Here is a 22,806-nt window from a genome sequence, read left to right as displayed (position 1 = left end):
TTGGGTTCCACTCTCAGCACCACATACAAACAAGTAAATAAAGGTCCGTCAATGACTAAAACAATTTTTTAAAAATCAACTCCTGCTCCCTCTTGTTTGAGCAGGGAAGGCCTTCACTGCACCCCCTCGGTGGGAGGTCAGCTCCCTTACCTCCGACTCAGCCAAGAACACAAGACGAGGTGGAAGTGCCTAGAAGGTGGGCCCAGAGACCACAAGAACATTCTCCCCCCTCCCCCCGAGAACCTGCGTTTCCTAAGTAAAATCTGCCCCCTTCACCGTGTGCCTATTTGGATTGTAGAATTTGGTTTAATGACTATGACGTGTCTGTTTTTCCCCTTTTCTGAACTGGGGTCCTTGCTGTGGTTGTCGCTATTGTTTTAAATCAGGAGTGGGGCAGTTGGGGGTGGCGGGGAGCTTGCCTTTGGTTTGGAGGCCACCGGGCTAAGAGGAGAGGCTGTGAGGAAGTGCACTCAGGAACAATGGTGGGGACTCGAATTACCGGAGACCCTGCCCTTGTTCATTATAGATATAGATTATAGATATACTTAATATTGTTGGTTTTGTTTTGTTTTGTTTTTTGGTACTGGGGCTTGAACCCACAGATACTTAACCACTGAGCCCCATCCCCAGCCCTTTTTATATTTTATTTAGAGACAGGGTCTCTGAGTGGCTTAGCCTCACTAAGTTGCTGAGGCTGGCTTTGAACTCACAATCCCCCTGCTTCAACCTTGAAAGCTGCTGGGATTGCAGGCATGTGTCACCGCTCCGGGCTTGGGGTCACATAATTATACAAGCATGAAAGATAATTTGCTCCCATTCAGTCCCCAGTACTGTCCCTTTCCCTTCTCTTCTCTCTCCCCTGTGCCCTTTCCTCTACTCCTACTGAAGTTCTCTCTCTCTCTCTCTCTCTCTGTCTCTTATATATATATTAAACTAGTGCATTATGGATAAAGATACAGGTGCAGTTCACTGTGCATAATCATCCATGTACCTAGGGAAGTTCAGTTAGAGTCATTCCACCGTTCTTCCCTTTTCCCAGCCCTCCTCCCTCCCCTCAGCCCTCTGGCAAAGAGTGGCTGGATAATCTAAAATTCTCTTTTTCCTTCCTGAGCTGCTAAGACCACACATCCGAGGCTCCTTTGCCGTTAACTTGAGACCATGAAAGTGTTCTGCCGGTGGATCAGGAGCAAAATGAAATACACCATTGAAGGTCCTGCTCTTAGAAGCTCTGCAGAGTCATCAGCTCTTCCCATCCCAGACTTGTGCAGCTGGGAGCACAGCACTTAAAGGTGGCCCAGTCACAAAACAGAAAGAGCCCAGAGCAGATCACAACCCGGCACCACTGTCCTGAGTTTTGAAGAGTCAGTGGACCAGTGGTGGAATGTGACAGGAGCAAGACGTTCGCGTTTTAAACATTGAACCAATGAGGTCTTTGGCACTGTTTGTTGCGGTAACAGAATTGATTATTCTGTGATCCACGGGGCTGTTCCTTGCATCCCTGTAACGGGCAGAGAGACTCTCCTGGGCTGTTCTCTGTTCGTACGTCCACTCGGGATTCCTGGGTTTCTAAGCATGTTCTGAGGAAGGGGTCGGATCATCTTAATTTACGATTTCCTGAAGGAGTTTTCTGTTGGATGGGTGCCTGGTGGAGTCTCAGGGAGATCCCGAGGTTGTTCAGAGCAGCCTGTGGACTGGCCTATGCTACAAATTTTTCTTTTTCCTATGCTCTTTTCTTCACTAACTTTTCAGGATTTTCTGCCGTCTCCATATTTCTGCCAGCAAGTTTTTAGGTTCTAGAAAGAGGAAGGAAAATCCCATTGAAACAAAGTTAGCGATTATCAATCAATCATGACAAATATAATAATAAATGTGAGGCATTTGTAAATTTAACAACAGCTATGTGTGATAAATATGATTCTGTTTATTAGCCCTGGGTCTGATATATGAGGACTTGTTCATCCACACATGTTAGAAAAAGTTGAAAATGATATGCTCAATCAAGTTGAGAAATACAGCTGATGCCATGGTATTGTACTATGCTTTGAAATTGTACTGTTGATCCCAAAATTGTTAAACAGGTCAAGATCACTATAGAGGATTTTAAAAGCAGTTTGAAAACATGATCCTATGCATAATTGCCAGGGCTAAACCTTCTAGCTTGATATTTTCATGATGTCTTATGTATTTATTTTGCTTTGTTTTGTTGTTGTTTGTTTATTTGGTGCTAGAGTACTAGGGATTGAACCCAGGGGTGCTTCACCACTGAGCCACATCCCCAGTCCTTTTTATTTTTTATTTTGAGACAGGGTCTTGCTAAGTTGCTTGGGGCCTCACTAATTGCTGAGACTAGCCTCAAACCAGCAATCCTCCTGCCTCATCCTCCCAATCACTGAGTTTTCAGGCATGTGTCACTGCACCTAGCTATCTTATATGCATTTTAAATTATGAAAGGATATCTAAGAATGAGATTGTTCCAAAAGATCTGATTTTTTTCTTTTCTTTTTTTTTTTTTTTTTGCAGGCATACAGAGAAAAGGATGTGTCAGAAGTGAGGCGCTGTCAGAGTCCTTGGTGTATTCAATTTTGTTGCAGTACAGTTTCAAGGCATAGTACAATACCATGGCATGTAACTGGACTGAGTTAAATAACCTTATTTTTTGTGTCTCTCCACATTCCCCCAATCCTGTCTGTTTCTCCAGCCTTTGGTCATTTGCTCCAAGAAGAGGCCTGGCTACCACCGCCTTCACCCCACCCTATGTCAGCCGTTCTCTCTGGAATGAGGGCTGGGATCCCACGCAATGCCTGCTTCACACAGCTTTGGCACAGGGCCCAACCTGAGCAGATCCCCGGAGCCTCTGCCGGCCTTCTGGAGAAGGGCTCCATGGTGGGGATCAGGTGACCTTCTGCAGTGGCTGCTTGAGGGGCCGGTGGAAGAGCAGGAGACCTGAGGGGAGGAGGCACAGGTAGGTCGCACTCCCCATGTGCTGCTCTGCTTGGCTGTGGCCACTCTGCCCTGGGATTACCAAGGGAGTGGTAGGACACAGGACTTGCCTCCTGCTTGGCTCCTTCGGTCGTTGGTTTGACCCTAATTCCTGGGCCTGCCTCCAGAGTTCTTGATGCTGTCCATCTGGGACAGAGGAAGGATTTGTATTTCTTTCTAATCCGTTTGTAGGTGATGCTGACGTAACTGGAGCATGCTCTGAGGACCCTAGGTTTCAGGCAACCCATGTGAGATGATTGGTCTCCAGAGCAGTCCTGGGAAGCAGAGCAGTGGACGGGATTGGAGCTGACTCCTCCGCCCCCATGAAAAGGACAGGAACCCTACTGTTGGTGACAAGCAGGGTGATAACAGCCCTTGGGCTGTTTTGAGCCTTTCAGCTGTGGTTCATGGGGATGGGGTACAGGCCAATGCAAGCACTCGCAAGATCAAGCGGCTGCTCTCCTTGACTAGTACAGGGAGGGTGGCAATCAGAATCGTGGTGTGGAGCTGTGACAGGGATCGTACTTTTGAAAAAAGAAAATGAAAGGCTTAAAGCAACTAATGGCCCAAACGCATTCTGTTCTGAAATCTAGAAGTCCTCTCCGGCAGCTTAAAGCAGACTCTTTTCCCACAGTCAGAGATCACGGACACTGACTGCACTGAGACTCAGGCTGAGGATGTGATTATAATAGCAAGGGACACTAAGCACACAGGATCCATGAGTTTCCTATGTCAGAGGCAGGATCCCGATAGGGAAAGTGTTGGAGGGAACACTGATCTGGGGTGGAGCACTGGGGCAGGAGGGGTTGGGGGGGAGAACCTGAGAATCTTAAAAATGGGATTTCAGTACTATAGGATGAGGCTTCATTGTGTCCTCCCTGCCCCATTTACATCCTCAACCACTCACCTATATGATCCTTTACTTCTCTGCCTATGAAAAGAATTTGCATAAATGCTGATCCATTTCTCTCTGGGCTCTACTCTTCACTAGCTGTGTGACTACAGGAAAGTTAATTTCCTCTCTGAATTCCCATTTGTCCTCTAAATTTCCTTTTCCTTGAACATCTAGACTACTGCATCAATGAACAGGGAATTAGTGAAACTTAAATTGTTTGTTCTGTGGCATTTTGTACAGGTTGATCTATAATAAAATCAGAGTACCTATGACTTAACTTTTGCTTATTACCTTCCCTCTTTCCCCCTCTATTCCAACATCCCTCATTTAAATTTCCCCCACCTTTTTTCCCCTCTTTAAAAAAAAAAAAACTAATGACGACTGAGTGTACTGATGCACACTTGTAATCCCAGCAACTCGGGAGGCTGAGGCAGGAGGATTGCAAGTTCAAAGCCTTAGCAACTTATCGAGGTTCTAAGGAACTTAGCAATACCTATCTCAAAATTAAAAAAAAAAATTGCAGATGTGGCTCAGTGGTTAAGCATCCCTGGGTTCCATTTCTGGTACCAATAAAAAAAAAAGAATTGATGTGACTAATAAAGAACTGGGTACAAGATGCTATAGATTTATGGGATATCTTACTGACAGGGGGATGAAGATAATTTTTTTTAACGTTTATTCATTTCTTCTGACTATTTTGCTGGTTTGTTGATTGTTTAACTGATGGATCCACTCATTCATTCTTCTTTGTCTTACACAAATATTCTAAATGTGCTCTGTTTCTTACTAGGCAGGAAGGCCCAGTTTGGTGTGGGTGCTGGCAAAGCTCCTACGCTCAGCTCGGGTGCCCAACTGAGACAAGATATGTCATCCTTCTGCCTGGCTGACCTCAGCATATGCTTCACCCCCACTCCTGCCCACACCCCTGGCCCACTCCTGAAGCTCATAAAGGCAAAGCACTCCCTGCCACAAAGACCTCTGCCCAGTCCCCGCACTGTCCTTCCTTCCTTCAGGACCGTCAGTCATGAAGTCCTATGTATTAACAATTGCCATCGCTCTGATCCTCATTCATAAGACTGCAGGTAATTCAAACCTCTTTCTATGCTTCTGGGATCGGCACATAGTATTGTAATTTTGGTGACCTGGTATGAAGCAGCTAAGAAATGTTACCCTCAGATTCGTAGCGTGTCTAAATCTCTTACTGGCTTCGTACTTCCAATATCAAATGAAGCGTTTGACACTCCAGGTAGAGTGGTAGAGAGGACTGCATAAAAAAATGCAGGGTAGCAAAGTCCTTGGGTTGAGAGTTTGGAATATGGGTTAGGTATGAGGAACTGAGCTCAAGTCAAGGATTTTGAAGGTAAATCAGGAATTACTTTGGAGATTAGGGAGTGAATTATGGTGCAGAAAAAAATCTGACTGTTGGGTTGGGGTAATGGTAGAAAAATAAAAGGGATGAGCCGGAAAAGGAGGACTGTATTTTGGAATTAGACTAGGCTGATGGTTTGGGAAAGACTGAGTTGGGGGTTACATTTGTGGTTGAATGGATCCGGCAGTGAGATTAGGTAGAGATGGGAATTGGCATAGACTCTTTTTGTAGACAGGCTGGATGTTGGGTTGACTCTGGTTGGCGTTGTCCAATGTGGTGGCATTGCCTGAAACCACACCCAGTATCTGGAGACTTTCAGACTTGGTGAGAGGGTCTGCATTTTCCTGTTGCCAGACAGGACACAGAATCAACTTCGGACCTTTAGGATGCCGTTTTTAACACGTTATTTCATATTTTTATTTAAAAATATTACTGCATCTGACATCTAGAGTTTTCCAGAATACAAAAGTAAGTTTAAGTATAGAAATATGTTGTCCAGTGTGACAGACTGTAGCCATACGTGACTATTGAGCATTTGAGATGTGAGTATTAGTGTCATATGGATTTTGATGATAAAAAAGGTTAAAAACTTGCAGAATATTTCACCAATAATTTTATGTCCGTTAATTCTGAAATGATATTTTGGGTATATTAGAATTTGGATATATTATAAGCAAAATTCAGTTAAAATAAAAGACACTAAAAGTAAAACAGTGTCTAATAAACCAGTGAAATAGAGACTAGAAAAACCCAATAGAAAAGATCAATGAAAGTAAAAATTGTTTTTTAAAAAATATCAACGAAACACTGTCATAGCTAGACTAACTATGTAAAAAAAGAAGACCCAAATAAATAAAATTAGAAATTAAAGAGGAGATCTTATAACTGATAACCACATAAATGCCAAAGATCAAAAGAGTCTCCTATGAACAATTTATACAGTTACAAATTAGATAACACAGAATAAATAAATAAATTCTTAGGAACACAGACTTATCAAGATTGAACTGTGAAGAAATGGAAAATCTGAAAAGATCCATAATTTACCAAAGGTTTAATGAAAAACTAACACCAATCCTTCTCAAACTTCTCAAAAACATTGAGAGGAGAGAACACATCCAAACTCTTTTTTCGAGACCAGCATTACCTTGATATGAAGGCCAATCAGAGACCTTACCCAATAAATTAATAAATAAATAAGTAAACAATATGCCAAAATCAAATTACCTTGATGCAGACATCCTTAACAAAATATTAGAAAACCACCCTCAAGTTCAAGAGCACATTAAAAGGACTGTTCACCACAATCAAGAGGCAGTTTATCCCAACCGTGTTTGCATAAACACGGTTGAGCCTACATAAAACTGCACAAGATACACCACATTGACATTATCAAGGACACAAAACACACAATCATCTCAATAGGTCATGCAGAAAAATCGCCTGACAAATTCATCACCCTTTGATTATAAACATGCTCAACAATTCATTTGTAGAAGCAGTGTGCCTCGACACACTAAGGCAGATATGATAAGCCCCAGCTAGCATCCCACTCAGTAATGAGAAGTTGAACGTGTCTCTTCTAAGATCAGAAACAAGTCAAGGATGACCACTTTCCTCAGAGAACCAGAAGTCCTAGCCAGAGGAAGTAGGCAAGAGTAGGCATCCAGAATTAAAACTGCCCCTGTTTTCAGACAACATGATGTTACGTATAGAAAACCCTGAAGACTCCACCAGGAGACTCAGAGCTAATAGATGAATTCACTGGAATGACAGGACACAGAATCAACTTCAGAAAGTCGGTAGTGTTTCTAGACTCTCACAATGAACTTTCCACGAAAAGAAATCGAGCAAACGATCCCAAAGTAGCTCCAAAAAATTTAAAAAATAAAATAAAAACTGAAATACTTAGGAATAAGTTTAATCAAGGAGGGGGAAGACCCGTAGGCTGAGAGGTAAAAACACCCAGGAAAGAAATCGAAAAGGGTATCAATAAATGGAAATCCATCCTGTGTTCACAGATTGGGAGGATTAATATGTCCAAATGTCCCTATGATCCAAAGAAATCTACAGGTTCAAGACAATCACTATTAAAATTTCAGTTACCTTTTCCACAAAAATAGAAAAAAAGAATCTTAAACATGTCACACCTACTCCTCACCAGGCCCCACAAGCTCCTTTGGTCTGGATGTGGATGTTGGTGTTTTTCATGGGGAAATGAGGACAGAGTTTCCTGGTCCACCAAGAGCTGATGTCACTGCAGAATTCCAGTTATGTCAGATCGGAAGTGACATCTTACATCACACCCTCAGTAATTTGGGGACCATTGCAGGAACTCTGTCCCTCGCTGTGTCTCCATTTCTCATTTGAAAAATGGAGGTGATGATAGATTATTGTAAGTTTTCATCGACATTCACATAAAAATTCTTGGAGCAAGTGGTGCTAAGTGTAATTACTGAAGTATTTGGGGGCAAAAGGTCTTGTGTGCTCATGCGTATGCCTAAGTTACTAGGTGGTTGGTGAGTACCCTGATACGCTGTTATGAAGTCACCCATAGTAAGCACCGATGCCTGTTTCAGTTGTTTTTTGTGATTGTGGATCTGTGAATGACCTGAGCTGTGCTTATGTGCCTCTGTCCATGCCAAAATGTGGCTCATGGACCTGTTTCGTGCAATCCAAGGCACAGGGGGTTGCACATAAGGTACTGGTTTATTCCTTCAAAGCATGGAGCCACTGACACGCAGGCGCACTGATATGTGTATGTCCCTCCTTGGAGCAAATCTTGGCTATACACAGTGAGTCAGACATAAGAACACTCATCTGTGCAGGCCAATGCTCACAGAGGCAACCCTCGCAGTTCTGAACTCTTAGGAAAAGACCCTGAATAACATGAATAGTAGCCAGGCGCGGTGGCGCACACCTGTAATCCCAGCAGCTCTGGAGGCTAAGACAGGAGGATGGTGAATTCAAAGCCAGCCTCAGCAACAGCAAGGCACGAAGCGACTCAGTGAGACCCTGTCTCTAAATAAAAAATACAAAATAGGGCTGGGGATGTGGCTCAGTGGTCAAATGCCCCTGAGTTCATCTCCATTACCCACTAATAATAATAATAACAGTGGGAATAAAAGCAACAAAGGTTGTCATTTGGTTACTTCTTACTAAATGTGAGACATTATTTTAAACACTTTACATACATTATCTCGTTTAATAGTCATGATCTGGTTTACTGTGTCCATCCTACATAGGAGGCAAGTGAAGAAACAGATGGATGAAGGTACTTGCTCAAAGTGTGAGATGTACACAGTAAACAACAGAACCCAGGTTTCAGATGATTTGACTCCAACTTCTTTGCACTTAACCTTGTACAGCCTGTGTTCTCATGAATGGATAGATGCTAACCACAGCCATGTCTTCCCCAGGAAGCCTGAAGCAATTCCCACCAAGACCGAAGGCATATGAGATCTCGTGTGCCGAAGACCAAGGATTATGCAGATGGAAATGCAGAAAACCTGAAAATGAACTGAACTACTACTGTGAGAACCGCAAAAAGTGCTGTATGATTGGATTTCCAACTGCCATTAGTCAAACAACTGAGGCTAGCAAAATTGAGACCACAAGCATATTTTATTTCTGAAGTTTCCCAACCCTTTTCTTTCTTGGGGAAATCTTCCTCCTCAAATACTTTGACCATAAAATGTGTGTTCACTTCCTCTATCTGTCTTTTACTTTAAGAAGACTCATGATTGAAAGAGAAAAGTTGGGCAAGAGCCATAAAATTTTTTTTTTAAAGGCTCCAACAAAGAAAATAAAACATTGAGAGATCTCAAGAGATATAGAGCAAACAGAGGGAGGGAGCTTCTATTTTACCTTGATGTCTGCACAAAGAAAAAAGGATGTGAGTGGGCACTTCACAAAATTGGGTATCTAGTTGACCACTAAATATACCACAGGTTGCCAGTACTCATTAGCTAGCAAGGAAAAGCCAATTAGAACCTCAATACGATATTTCTCAATGTATGCCCAAATGGCTGCACACATGACAGTCCCGTGCTTTGCCAGGAACTGTGGAGGAATTGGAATGCTCATACGACTGGTGATTATCTAAATGAAAAATTGTACACACGCATTCAATATGATTCACAAAATCCACTTGTAAGCATGTACATTAAGCATGAGTCTGAGCTGGGTGTGGTGGCACAAGCCTGTAATCCCAGCGGCTCTGGAGGCTGAGACAGGAGGATTGTAGTTCAAAGCCAGCCTCAGCCAAAGTGAGGCACTAAGCAACTCAGTGAGACCCGGTCTCTAAATAAAACACAAACTAGGGCTCAGGATGTGGCTCAGTGGTCAAGTGCCTGAGTTCAATCCCCAGTACTAAAAGAAAAAAAAAAAAAGAACAAGTATATATTTTCACCAAAGGCATGCACAAGTTCTTCGCAGAAGTATCAGAGAATACCTACCCTCTGTGGCAATAAAAACGAAGACTGTGTCTCCACAGGATGACATCGATCCATCCCACAAGTAGGATTGTGAGTGAAGAAAGCCACAATGTCTTTCTATGTAAAGATTAAAAAGAAAAAGTCATGTGGCATTGGAGATCAGGGTAGCGGTAACTTCTGCAGAGGGAAATGAGGTAAAATGTCTAAAAATTTCTATCACATTAATCACATTTCTCTCTCTTCTTATCTGTTTTATTGATTTATTTTTTATGGGTGTGTTATAGTTACACATCACAGTGGAATTCACTCTGCAATATTTACCCATGCACATAATGTCACTTGGCCCATCTCCTTCCCCAGTATGAACTTCGATAAGGCTGTCACAGTGCTATTTGTTTGACCTGAGTAATGGTTTCATGGGCTTTTTCATTTTGTGGAATTTTATGATTGTGTCCTCGTGATTTTTGTACTTTTTAAAGATGTTATACTTTGATGAATGTGATTATTCAAAAAGGGAGTGGGGCTGGGCATTGTAGCCAGGATACTGACCTCTGATTGTTACAGTCCTATCCTTCAAGTGCATGATGTCTCTGATACTTCTCTGCATGGATGTCAGTCAGACATTCTATCCAGGAAGGGGTGGCTAACTCCTGCAACCTTCTAGCAAATCCAGGCTACACTGAGACACCGACATTGAAATCATAATCTATTCACATATGGAAGGTTTGCTGATCCCTCAGGAATTGAGGCCCCAAAATGACCTATTAATAAATATTAATAGCCTATCAATGAAAGTGAAGATGGTCTATAGAGAAAACTCTATGAAGGTGGTAAGAGGATCAGTAATTCTTTATAAAAGGATTATAAATCCTTTCCTTCTCTGCACAGTGACCTTGAAATGGGCTCTGGCAGATCCATTAAGAGGTAAAGCCTTCTTGCCGCTGCTTGACAGGGGCTTTGCCAGGTGACTTTAGCAGCTAGTGCAGACACAGGCTTCAAGAGTTCCGTGCATGGGGTCTCCCACTATTGTTGCACTATGACCCTGAATCCACCAATAGATGGATCGACGCTAGTCTGTTAAAAGTTCAGAAGTTGTATAAAGGAGGACTAAGATATCCTGCACGGCATCTGGTTAAATGCCTGGCCTGTGAGTGAGACTGTCCTGGATCCACCAACCAACCGTCAGCTGCTGGCTGAGCACAAACGCACAAGAGAATCCAGGAGAGATTAGCCAGACGTGCTCAGGCCAGAAGAACTGCCAAGTTAACCACAGAATCATGAACTAAATCAAATGACTGATTCAAGCCTGTAAGTTTTATGGAGTAGAAGTGTGTTGTGTGTGTGTGTGTGTGTGTAGGCAGGAGTTGCTAATGCACACTGGGACCTAGTAGCTTCTGGTTAGAAAATAAGAATTCAAGATTCTGACCCTCATAATATATTTCCCCCAGGAGGCAGGAAGATGCCAATCCTAGCTCTCCCTAAAGTTTGTTGAATAGAAAGATGGAACAAATGGAAATAAGAGAGCATGAATGCCCAGTGGGCATTATGGTATTAGGGTTCTGGCAGAGCAGGGGCATGAAAATAATAAAGCGTGTTGGGGAGAGGGAGAAAATAGGTAATCTTTTCATATTTTGAAAGGTAACAAGTCCTAACGGATGTTATTAGGACTTTGATATCATCTGTGTCAGGTAAATATTCCTCTGGCTTTGAATGCAGGTAGGTGGTGGTGGGATGTGGTTAAGCTCTAGTGAGTTTAATCGGGGTCATTGTGACCTGAAAATGGCAGCAGAAATGAGGTCATATCCTGTGACACATACCGTGCTTGCCAATCCCATTCGTTATTCCGAGTACCTAGAGGGCAACATGCTCCTCCCTCTTTGTGGTCAGGCTGGGGCAACACATTGAATCCTGATCCCTGGGTAGGGGGAGAAAGGATGCCTGCTTCTTTAAGACCATGCTTCTTTCCTGACTCAAGTCAATTTTTCTGAGACGTTGGAGTCACACGACGCCAAGAGATCATAACCCCTGGCTCGTGGCTTGAGAGAAAGGCTTCCAGAAATCCACAAGGTCTGTGATGCTATAAAGAAGAAACTGTTGAGCAAGATGAATGTGAGGGCAGAGCAAATGACTGACAGGAGGAGCCCGGCACTCCCCAGAGAGAAGGACCCAAACCCCGAATAAACAACCATCTTGCAACAGGAGGGACTGAAGAAGAGTGCTGGAATACAGCAAAGGAGGGTGGAATCCCTGCAGCGTGCCAAACCAGGACGGCAGCACCGAGAGGGGAGCACTGCACCCTGCCTCTGCCACCCACCTCTCCTGCCAGGAGGGGCCCAGAGCCAGGACCTTTTCCTTACAAGGAAAAGCTAAGTGTGAGGCTCCTGGCAGCCCCATTACCACAGAAGATATCTTTAGTCTTTGCTACAGGAAAATCCTGCAGCCCTTAAAAGCTTTGAGCTCAGTTTGGGGAATTGCCTGAGTTCATGTGGTTGTTTTTCTCCAGAGAAGGAGCCCCGTCGTGCAGTTCCCATGATCCAAGATGCTATGGCATGGCACCACCTTGAAACCAGAGCCACTGACAGAATGCATCCACTCTGGGAGCCACGAGCCACAGAAACTCTGCGTCTCTACAGTCACCCCACTATTCCAGCACACTTACACAGGTGGGTGCAATGCTATGACCCCAGATACTCAAAGTCTATGCCCAGCAGAATGACCAGGACCCCAGTTTCCAAGTCATCCAAAGAAAAGAAGATCCTGCATAGAGGGAAGCAACCCTGATCAGCTGACCTACTGTGCACATGTGACACTAGTGCAAGAGCTAGGCTGGTGACCCTACCCCCGGTGAGTTCACAGGTCAGAAGACCTGCCCTGTGTGTATCCTCTGAGCCCAAGAACTAGCCCAGTTCCTCATGTTCAACAAACTGCCCCAAATTCCTGGAATCTAGGCCACTGACACCCAGACATCACTGACATGAGTTACAGATGAAGACACAGCACAGAAACCACAATGCGGCCTCCACCCAGAACCCAAGCCATTGCACCTGGCCCAGCCAACATCCTGGCACCCATGTACAGGAAAACCCACCACCAACAAAAAGCAAAAACAAAGAAGACAAACGCTACTCTATAAAATCAGTAAAGATGATGTGTTCCATCAGATGCACAAATCCCAACACAGGGACATAAGAAACATGAAAAAGCAAGGCAACCTGACACCTTTAGAGGAACCCAACAATGCCCCAGCACAGACTGCAAGAAAAAAAGGGAATTTACAAAGTGCCAGAAAACGCATTCTAAATAATGATCTTAAGGACACTAAGAGAGAGATGAAAGAATGCAGATAAACTGTGGAACCAGAAACACTACTCATGAATGAAAAGAGAAATTTAACAAAGAGGTAAATACCATAGAAAAGAAAGAAAGAAATCTTGGAGCTGAAGAATTCAATAAATGAAATAAAAAATGCAATTGACAACTTTAACAGTAGATAAGAGGAAGCAGGAAAAAAAAAAAAGACAGAGATAAACCCACACAAATAGTCATCTGATTTTGACAAAGTTTCCAAAAACACACATTAGAGAAAAGGCAGCCTTTTATCAAATGGTGCTGGGGAAACTGGATATTCATATGTAGAAGAATAAAACTAAATCCCTGTTTTAGTCAGCCTTTTCACTGCTTGACCAAAAGACCTGATAGGAACAGTCTTAGAGGAAAATGTTTATCTGGGAGCCCAAAGTTTCAGAGGTCTCCATTCCTTGGGGCTCAAGGTGAGGCAAGACATCATGGCGGAAGAGTATGGTGGAAGGAAGTGGCTCCGGACATGATCAGGAAGCAGAGAGACTCCACTTTCCAGATACAAAATATATACCCCACAGGCACATCCCCAGGGACCCAGCTCTTCTAGCTACACCCCACTTGCCTTCATTTACCACCCGGTTAGTCCCCATTGGAGGATTCATTCAGTGATTGGGATAAGGCTCTCATAACCATCTTTCACCTCTAAACCTTCCTGCATTGTCTCTCACATGAACTCTTGGGGACACCTCGCATCTAAACCATAATGATCCCCATCCCTCACCCTGCACAAAAGCCAACTCAAGACGGATCAAAGACCTAGGAATTATAATGGAAACTTTGCAACTGCTAGAAGAAAACACAGGGTCATTACCTCAACATGTAGGCACAGGCAGTGATTTCCTCAATGGTACTTCTAAAGCTCAGGAGATAAAACCAGTAATTAAACTTAAAAAGCTTCTGTACAGCAAAGGAAATAATTAGGAGCATGAAGAGAGCCTCTAAGATGGGAGGAAATCTTTGCCAGCTACTTTTCTGACAGACGATTAATATTCAGAATGTTTAAAGAATTCAAAAAGCTTAGTACCAAAACCCCCACAAATAATCCAGCCAAATAAATGCACAAATGAACCAACTTCTCAAAAGAAGAAATAAAAATGGCCAACAAACAAATTTTTTAAAAATGTCCATCATCCTTAGCCATCAGGGAAATGCAAATCAAAATCACAGTGAACCCCTGTAATCCTCAGTGATTTAGGAGGCTGAGACAGGAGGATCACAAGTTTGAAGTCAGCTCAGCAACATCGTGAGACCCTGTGCCAAAAGAAAAAATAAAAAGGGCTTGGAAGAGAGCTCACTGGGTTTGCTTACCAGTACTTGGGGGGGGGGGACTAAGCTGAAAATTCATTGCACCCCATTTAGAATGGCAATCATCAAGAATTTGAGTAACAAATGCTGGAGAGGAGGTGGAGTAAAGGGAACACATACACTGTTGGTGGGACTGTAAATTAGCACAACTATTATGGAAATCAGTATGGACCCACTCTATGGTCCAGCTGTACCACTTGTCAGTCTTTTTCCAAAAGAACTGAAGCCAGCGTACTAGAGTGATACATGCCTACCCATGTTTATAGCAGTGCAATTCACAAGAGCCAAGTTATGAATCAGCCCAGGTATCCATCAACAGATAAATGGATAAAGAAAATGTGATATATATTCACCATGATTTTTCTTCATCTATAAAGAAGAATGAAATTATGTCATTTGCAGGAAAATGGAGGGACTTGAGAGCATTATGTGAAGTGAAATAAGCCAGACTCAGAGAGTGAGGGCAGTGGCGGGACCCACAGAGGTGGGGGAGCACCAGGAACCGGGTGCTCCTCTCTGCTGCTTCAGTAGCAACCCTCCCCAGGATCGCGACCTCAGCCAGAGCCTGGCACGGTTCCTGTGCTGAGGCCTTCTGTGCTTATCTGGAGGTGGGCCAAAGGCAGGGACTTTTCTCCCCCGACTCCTTCAGCTGTAATGCCCAGCTGGAGTGAGACCAGAACTAGTCAGAGGAGGACAAAGTGGCTGTCCGCCACCTCACCATGCATGCCCCAGGACAGAGGGACAGCGAGATCCGCAAGAGGTGCTCAGGTCCCCTTCAGCAAGCTCCTGTGGGCAGGGAAGGACATCCAAACTACAGGTGGACACCACAAAACCACAGGAGCCAAAACAGCATGGCGGCAGGTGGTGGGCTGGGGCTGAGTGGGAGAGCGCTCACCTAGCAAGTGCGAGGCCCTGGGTTCCATCCTCAGCACCTCATACAGATAAATAAGATCTAGGTATTGTGTGCACCCACAACTAAAAACTAAATATTTTTTTAAAAAACCCATCACGACGTTGGCATAAAAACAGACAGAGAGGGGCTGGGGTTGTGGCTCAGCGGTAGAGCACTCGCCTCGCACATGTGAGACCCTGGGTTCAATCCTCAGCACCACATAACAATAAATAAGTGAAATAAAGGTATTGTGTCCAACTACAACTAGAAAAAATAAAACAGAGAAATGAAACAGAGCAAAAATCCAGAAATAAGCCCCTGTGTCTTCAGCCAACTGAGTCTTGACAAAGGGGCCAAAGACAGACATGACAGAAAGGACGGTCTCTTGAAATGGTGCTAGGAAGAGTGGACACCCACTTGCAACTTGACTAATCTGTACAAATGCTAACTAGACATGGATGGAAGACCCGGATGTAAGGTCTGAGACGGCGAGAAGAAAACAGGGGCCACCCTTCCAGACACTGGGACAGGCAATGGCTTTCCAGCTGGAAGCCCAACAGCACCGAAGACAAAAGCAAAATTGACAACTGGAATGAAATCAAATGACAAAGCATCTCACCGCCAAGGAAGCCATCGGCAGGGTGAAGAGACAACATGACAGTGGGCACAGTGTCCGCCACTTCATGTGATGGAACTAAAAGACAGAATAGGTAAAAAAAAAAAAAAAAAAAAAAAAAAAAAAAAAAAACCCTTAAGGACAACAACAAAAAACAACAATTTAAAAATCCATTTAAAGGGCTGGGACTGTGGCTTAGCGGTAGAGCACTCGCCTAGCACGGGTGGGACCCGGGTTCGATCCTCAGCACCACACACAAAAAAGGCATTGTGTTGTGTCCATTAAAAAAAAATCCATTAAAAAATAGGCAAATGATCTGAAGAGACGCATCTCCAAAGAAGAAGTAAAAGAGGCCAAAAATACATGGAAAAATGCTCCTGTTATTAGCCATCAGGGAAATAAAAGCCAAAACGGCAAGGAGACATCATCTTCCCCCAGTTAGAACAGCTACTAGCAAAAAAGCAAAGCTGTGGGGGGAAAGGAAGGCTGATCCATGGTTAGTGTGGCTGTTAATGTAGCCTTTGTAGGGAACAGTTCAGAGGATTCTCAAAAGACTAAAAGTAGGTCTGCCATGAGACCTACTTATCCCACTTCTGGGTGTGTACCCAAAGGAAATTAAATAGGTATCATAAAGAGTTTTTTGCATGCCCGTATTTAGTGTAACATTCACAAGAACTAAGATTTGAATCAGCCAAGGAACCCATCAACAGATGAATGAATAAAGAAAATGTGGTACATATACACAGTGGAGTATCATTCAGCCAGGAAGAGGAATGAAATGCTATCCTTGGTAGGAAAATGGAACTGGATGATAGTACGTCAGGTGAAATATGAAAGACAAGTACTATGCGTTCTCTCTCATATGTGAAAGCTAAAATAACTGTCAACCTGAATGTAGAATAGTACTTACTTGGGATTAGAAGGAGCAGGGAGGAGAACAAAGAGAGCTTGGATTTGATCCGTGCACATGCATGTATGGAAATATCACAATGGACCAGAAATAGCACAATGGACGGTTCAATTAATATCTGTTCACCCAAAATAAAAGGAAAGAGCTTAAGAAGAAGAAGAAGTCGGGATCATAGTTACCGCCTAGGTATGAAGTGTGGGGGGATCATCAGACTGCTAGTGATATTCTTTTTCTTGCCTGCAGGGGTGTGAGATGATCAAATTTCATAGAAACTTACATTTGAGTTTTGTGTATGTGTATTTTATTTTAAAATAGTTAAACCTCTACGGAATGGAGTTGTTCATTTGTGTATTTTTAATTTTCCAAAAATCTCTATGGTAGCCTGTCATGAGACACTTCCCCATAGGTTTACCTTTTTGTTGCATAATCCTGATTATTTGGGGGAAAAAAATTCTAACTTCCAATGTGTTCTCATTAAAATAAAGGTTTTCACTTACGTTTTGTTAGTCGAGCAATGTTTTCAAAGTACCTAGTGTATTGTCATTCTTGCCAATTTTCTCCGATGTAAAACTGCTATAATTCTGATGGCCCTCGTTTATCGATGGCTTTGTATGTGATCAGAGCGATTTTCTAACATGACCATCAACATCTGGAAAAAAGCCTTGCCTATGGAGCTATGTCTGAATGTCACTTTGTGATAATTTGCAGACCATGTTTTGGATTTTCACAGTCAGCCCAGGGAAGACATGGATCTGCTGGATTTGGAGAGAGTAATAATGTAATAAGGTCATTAAGGAGTGGGGTGTTTGGGGATGGGGTACCATTGCTCATAAGTGTTTGCTTGAATAATATCCTATCAATATGGCTTTTCTTCCCTGGGTCACCTCTTATCAGAGGGGCTGGGATGGGCCGATTGGCAAGAAGAACCCTCCAGGCAGAAGGAACAGCCTAGAAAAAGAATGGAGAGAAATTGGATGAATATCTCCCAGGATCACAAGCTGGGCGTGAGATTCATGGTGGGAGCTCAGGGAGAAGGGGCTACAGGTGAGAAGCAGAGGTGGACTGGGGGTTATTCTGGAGAGAGTTGTTCAGAATCAGTTCTGGTGTGAGCTGTACAGCTTTTGAAGAGTTGGAAAAGAAAAATAGGATTGACTGAGAAATATTTCCAAAACATGGAAAATACCTGAATTTCAGGATAACATTTAAGATACAAATGTTCTGGCACGTTCGCAAATTCATTTGCCAGGGCCGTCGTAACAAAGTCTCACAGAGTGGGTGGCTTGAACAACAGGAATTTATTTTCTCACAATTCTGGAGTCTCACAGTCCGAGATCAAAATGTCAGTGGTGTTGGTTTCTTCCCAGGCTCCTCTCCTTGGCTCGCAGACGCCATCATCTTTTTGGATTTTAACAATTTCCTGTGTGCCAAAATGATTCGAGAATGATTATGTGCTGTCATCCCTTCTTACAGGACCTCATTTTAACCTCTTGACCTCTTTAAAGACCCTGTCTCCAAGTGCACTCACATCTTGAGGGGCTGGGGATTGGGGGCTTTAACATATCCATTTGGGGAGTAGGGCAACGAGGTCCCGTCCACTGTGATGGTCAAGGAAAGATTAGCTGAACGACCGCAGTGGAGACGGGAGGGAGAGCAGGTGCTATGGAGGTAGACGTGGAGGCCTCTGAGGCTGACCTGGGGTGTTCAGGGGGCTGGGCAGTGGGGAACAGGAAGGCTCTGTGTGTGTCTGAAGGTCATGAGTACTTAGATTGAAGGTCATTTCTTATTTCCCCGCCCTCTCTCCCTCTCTCCTCTCTTTCCTCTCTCTCTCTCCTCTTCTCCCTCTCTCTCCATCCCCCATGCCTTGACTCTCTCAGATGCCACCTTCTGAAGTCAAGGAAATGGATTTCTACCCTAATTTAAAGAACGAGGAAGGTCTTAGGACTGAAAGGCGGTCCGACACTTCCATTTTGGAGATGGTCAAACCGAGGCTCAGAGTGGTGTCTGTGACTTAGTCATATCCTCTGAATGCATCTGAATGTCCTCTGCACCCTTCTCACTTCTTTGGGGTCATGGACCTGGAGTCACGTTGACACAACTCTGTAAGCCTCCGGGGTTCATCTGTGGGCCTAAGTCCTCCAGCCAAGAGGATATACACGACCTGATGGATCCTGGCCTCTGAACGGACCCACTTCCCCCTGCACTGCCACCCCGGGGTGGCCTCCTGGGTGCCTGCGTAGATCAGTTAGGGCTGAGTTTGCTACACATTTAGCTGTCAGAGTACCAGAGGTTCTTCATTCGCCACACTCTCTGCTTTAAGGTGGGTTCTGGGTGGGAAGAGTGAAGTGAGGTTCTTACTTCAGCTGTTTCTGAGAAGTGCTGTGCCGGGATTCAGGCATGAAGGTTCCAAGGCCTGTGGCTGAACTAGCTCTCTCTCTGCCACTCTCTGCAACTGAGTAGCCTCTCTTGGCAAAGGGACATAATACTAGTCCTATCTCATAGATCTGCTGGAACAAAGTGAGTTTCTGTCTGTGAAGTGCCCAGGACAAGATCTTGTACCTAATGTCTTCAATAAAAGTTGAGACTTTTTCCTTTTTACTCTTTTTCTCTTCTGTTTGGTTTTGGGAGGATGGTTCCCTTCTGGTCAGTGGACAGGCCATCTTTGGAAAGTCAGCTGGAATGAGGGACCTGGGTTGTAAGGGATAAATTCCAAGACTGGGGCCATAACGTAGAGCCCAGAGCCAAACCTCAAGATAAAGAGGTGAGGGGAGACCTTCTGGGTCCCATGGGCCTATCTCAACTTTCCAGGATGAAATATGACAATGACAGTTTGTGACCAAGGTGCAATTCACACTAACCTGGAAAGATTCTACATTCAAGGACCCAGTCAAAGGCTCAGGAAGCCGGTCACAGAGGCGCACCCCTGTAAACCCAGAGGCTTGGGAGGCTGAGGCAGGAGGATTACAAGTTCAAAGCCAGCCTCAGCAACTTAGTGAGCCCCTAAACAACTCACAAGACTGTGTCTCTAAATAAAATATAAAATATGGGCTGGGGATGTGGCTCCGTGGTTAAGCATCCTGGGTTTGATCCCTGGTACCAAAAGAGAAAAAGAAGGAGAAAGGAAGCCCCTGAAATCCAGGATCCAGATCCTCTAACATTCTCTTAACGTGAGGATTAATATTGTCAGTCATATCCTGGGACACCCGTGAAAGTTGTTGGGCCATAGGCCACTAAAGAGGCACATTGACAGCCGAAATGAATGTATTTTAATGGATCTGTGGAGACCCACCAGGGATTTAAGGATCCTGGACACCCATTTCTTGACTCATTATAATGACTCTAAAAATTTATATATGAAAATATGCATCTACACAATGATTCTTAAAATATAAATATATATAATGAGTCTTCTGCATTCAGAAATCTCCAATAGATATAGAGCCTCACCTGTTACAGGTCTTGGGGAGAAATGTGATAATTTGGCATTTTTTGATAGGAGGCAGCAAGTCAGAGTTTTCCCACATTTTTCTCTCTTCTTCTCTTCTTCTTTACATGATTTCCTGCATCTTCCCAGGCCATAATAGCACTTTTTAAGCCATCCATCTATCAAAATAAACAAAGAGATGAATATATAAGTACACACAAAAAAGGCAAATAATAGGATGCTAAAGACATTGGTAATAGCAACAGTGGTGACCGTCGGGGGGAACACTGATCTTGACATCTACTAGCATCTTGGGACGCTCTGATTCTCTGCATGGAGAAGACACAGTGCTGGTCTTTGCATGGGTTGGATGTGAGTCATTATTTCCCATCCCTCAACTAACAATGAATTTTATTCCCCTGCCAATGATGTTTCCTTCTCTGTCATTATTCACAGACTTACTATCTAGTTCCACTTCCTTTCTAAATCTAGGAGCTTGCCAAGGAGGAGCCCTGAGCTTCCAATGATCTGTTTTTCCCTCTCCATTCTTTCTTAATTCAACAGCAGTTTGTTGAGCATCTACTACATGCCAGTCACAGTTCTAGGAGCTTGCTACTGAGGAGATGACAGAGCTGACCTTCAGGCTGACATCCTGGGGAGTGTAACACTCTGTCTTTCTCTGATTTCTGATCTAGGACTTAGCCCTAGCTAGATCAATAAAATTCTAAGTGCAGACTCAGCTCACCCAGCCTGTTGGGAGATCAGCTGAGAAATCATGGTATGTTCGTTTCAACGACAGATTCTCTCCACTTACCCTTTCACCAAATCTTCTCCTAAGACATAATCCCCATTCTCTCTCACTAAGACATTCAGACTGGAAAAAACCATCAGATTGACTGGCTTTTCTGTTTCAATAATCCGTGAGCCACTATCTTGATTCTTTCTCCAAAATCTAATAATCTCACATCCATAATTCCTGCTCTATTGCAATTTCCATCATCAGAGTTTAAGGCAAGCTGAAACCAACTCAAACTCAGCCCCAGCTCATCCAGGATAGGCTGGGATTTCCAACAGCAGTGAGCCAAAGGATATCACAGAATTAAAAGTCACAGGGAAACCTATGGGGAAACATTTCCATTAGAAAGTTATTTACCACCCAGCAGTGAAGCCTGCTTTCTTGCTGGAGCGCTCTGACCACATTCAATCTGGAATGCAGACCCTCCTGCTGCAACCCCCAGATGCACATCTTGAGACTATTTGTAGAAACCTGTGGATACCCAATATCAACCTAAAGTTTTTTACCACTTATTTATTTATTTTTTTTTTGCAATGCCAGAGACCAAACTCAGAGCCTCGCCCATGAGGGGCAAGTGCTCTACCACGGAACCATATCCCTTCACCACTCATTCTAAGAGAAGAACAAGAGACTTCCTCTGCTGGCTTGAAAGGAGCATTCAAGCCAGTGACTCAGGAGGCTGAGACAGGCTTACTGCAAGTTCAAGGCCAGCCTGGACAAATTGGCAAGACTCTGTCCCAAAAAAAAAAAAAAAATAGGAAGGCCACCCCTGGGCTCAACCAGTTGGGGGGTCAGGGGAGAGAGGAAAAAGAAAAAGAAAAAACACAGAAAATAAATAAAGGAGCTTGCAAGGCCAAACCAGAATGGAGAAGCGAAATGAAGACATGGGTTATTGCAAGAAATGTCATCAGCTGAAGTGGGATTAAAGCAACAGACAGGTGGGATGAGACTATTGGCACTTGGAGCAGAGGCAGTCAGGACATCAGGGAGTGTCTGCATATGAAGGGACCTCACAGGAGACGCCTACTGTCTGCTGGGTTCTCCAGGCTTCCTGATGGAGTATGGCCTGGCGCTTCCCTTGGGAGGAATATTCTTTGTTGTTGCTGTTGCTCTGGAGATTGAACCCAGGGCCCCTGTGTGATGGGCAAACCCTCTTCTACTGACTGCACCGCCCATCCCAGGGCCACGTCCATCCTCAGCCCTTCACCCGATGGCAGCCGTCGTGTGGGCCGTCCTTCCTCCCACGCACCCTGGGTTTCCCCGTGATTCCCCCAGGATCCCACTCTTCCTCTCTTTTCCCTTTTCTCCTCGGAGCTGGTTACCTGGGGAAGTCTGAGCCAGGACCACGAGGACAGCTAGGGCCAGGAACAAGAGTTTGATGCTTCCTGAGGGAGTGGAGGAGCGGTCCGGCAGCATGCTGAGCCTGCTGGGGACCAGGGGTGTCGCTCAGGGTTTTATTGGCCTAGGTAGGGCTGAGTCACAGACAATAAACCAGAGAAATGCAGTGTTCCACCACCCAGATGGTAGCCTGCAGGCCAGAGCTGCAGTCGGTCACCCGGTGTCCAGGGTCCTGCTCTGGACCTCCTCTGGGAAGGGGAAGGCGCCAGGGGAGGCCGCGGCTTGGTGGAGGCCACGGATCCACACTGTCCTGCCCTCTGCCGGGGAGCTCGGCCCCCTCCTAAGCTCTAGCCTGGCTGCTTCTTTCTTTCTGCACAGTGTTTTTCCTGAGGCACCAAAGTATTTTCTAGTGCGTTCTCCTATCCGGCGGACAACTTCAAGGGCAGCTTTCAACAGTGAGGCCCTGGCAGCCTGGGACTGGCTGTCACT

The 22,806-nt window shown here is 44.3% G+C and overlaps 1 protein-coding gene across 1 annotated transcript; it reads right to left on the bottom strand.

Moving 5' to 3' along the window:
• Positions 1–3,384: 3,384 nt before the first annotated feature.
• LOC113192084 (beta-defensin 115) lies at positions 3,385–22,395 on the bottom strand. The gene is made up of 3 exons (XM_077800171.1): positions 22,302–22,395; positions 20,207–20,362; positions 3,385–3,503 (listed from the first exon to the last, which is right to left on the bottom strand). Exons 1-3 carry the CDS (start codon positions 22,393–22,395, stop codon positions 3,385–3,387), a joined length of 369 nt encoding a protein of 122 aa, XP_077656297.1.
• Positions 22,396–22,806: the final 411 nt, after the last annotated feature.

This window comes from Urocitellus parryii, chromosome 6, assembly GCF_045843805.1.
Source record: "Urocitellus parryii isolate mUroPar1 chromosome 6, mUroPar1.hap1, whole genome shotgun sequence".
NCBI lineage: Eukaryota > Metazoa > Chordata > Mammalia > Rodentia > Sciuridae > Urocitellus > Urocitellus parryii.
This window is presented reverse-complemented; position numbering and strand designations above follow the sequence as displayed.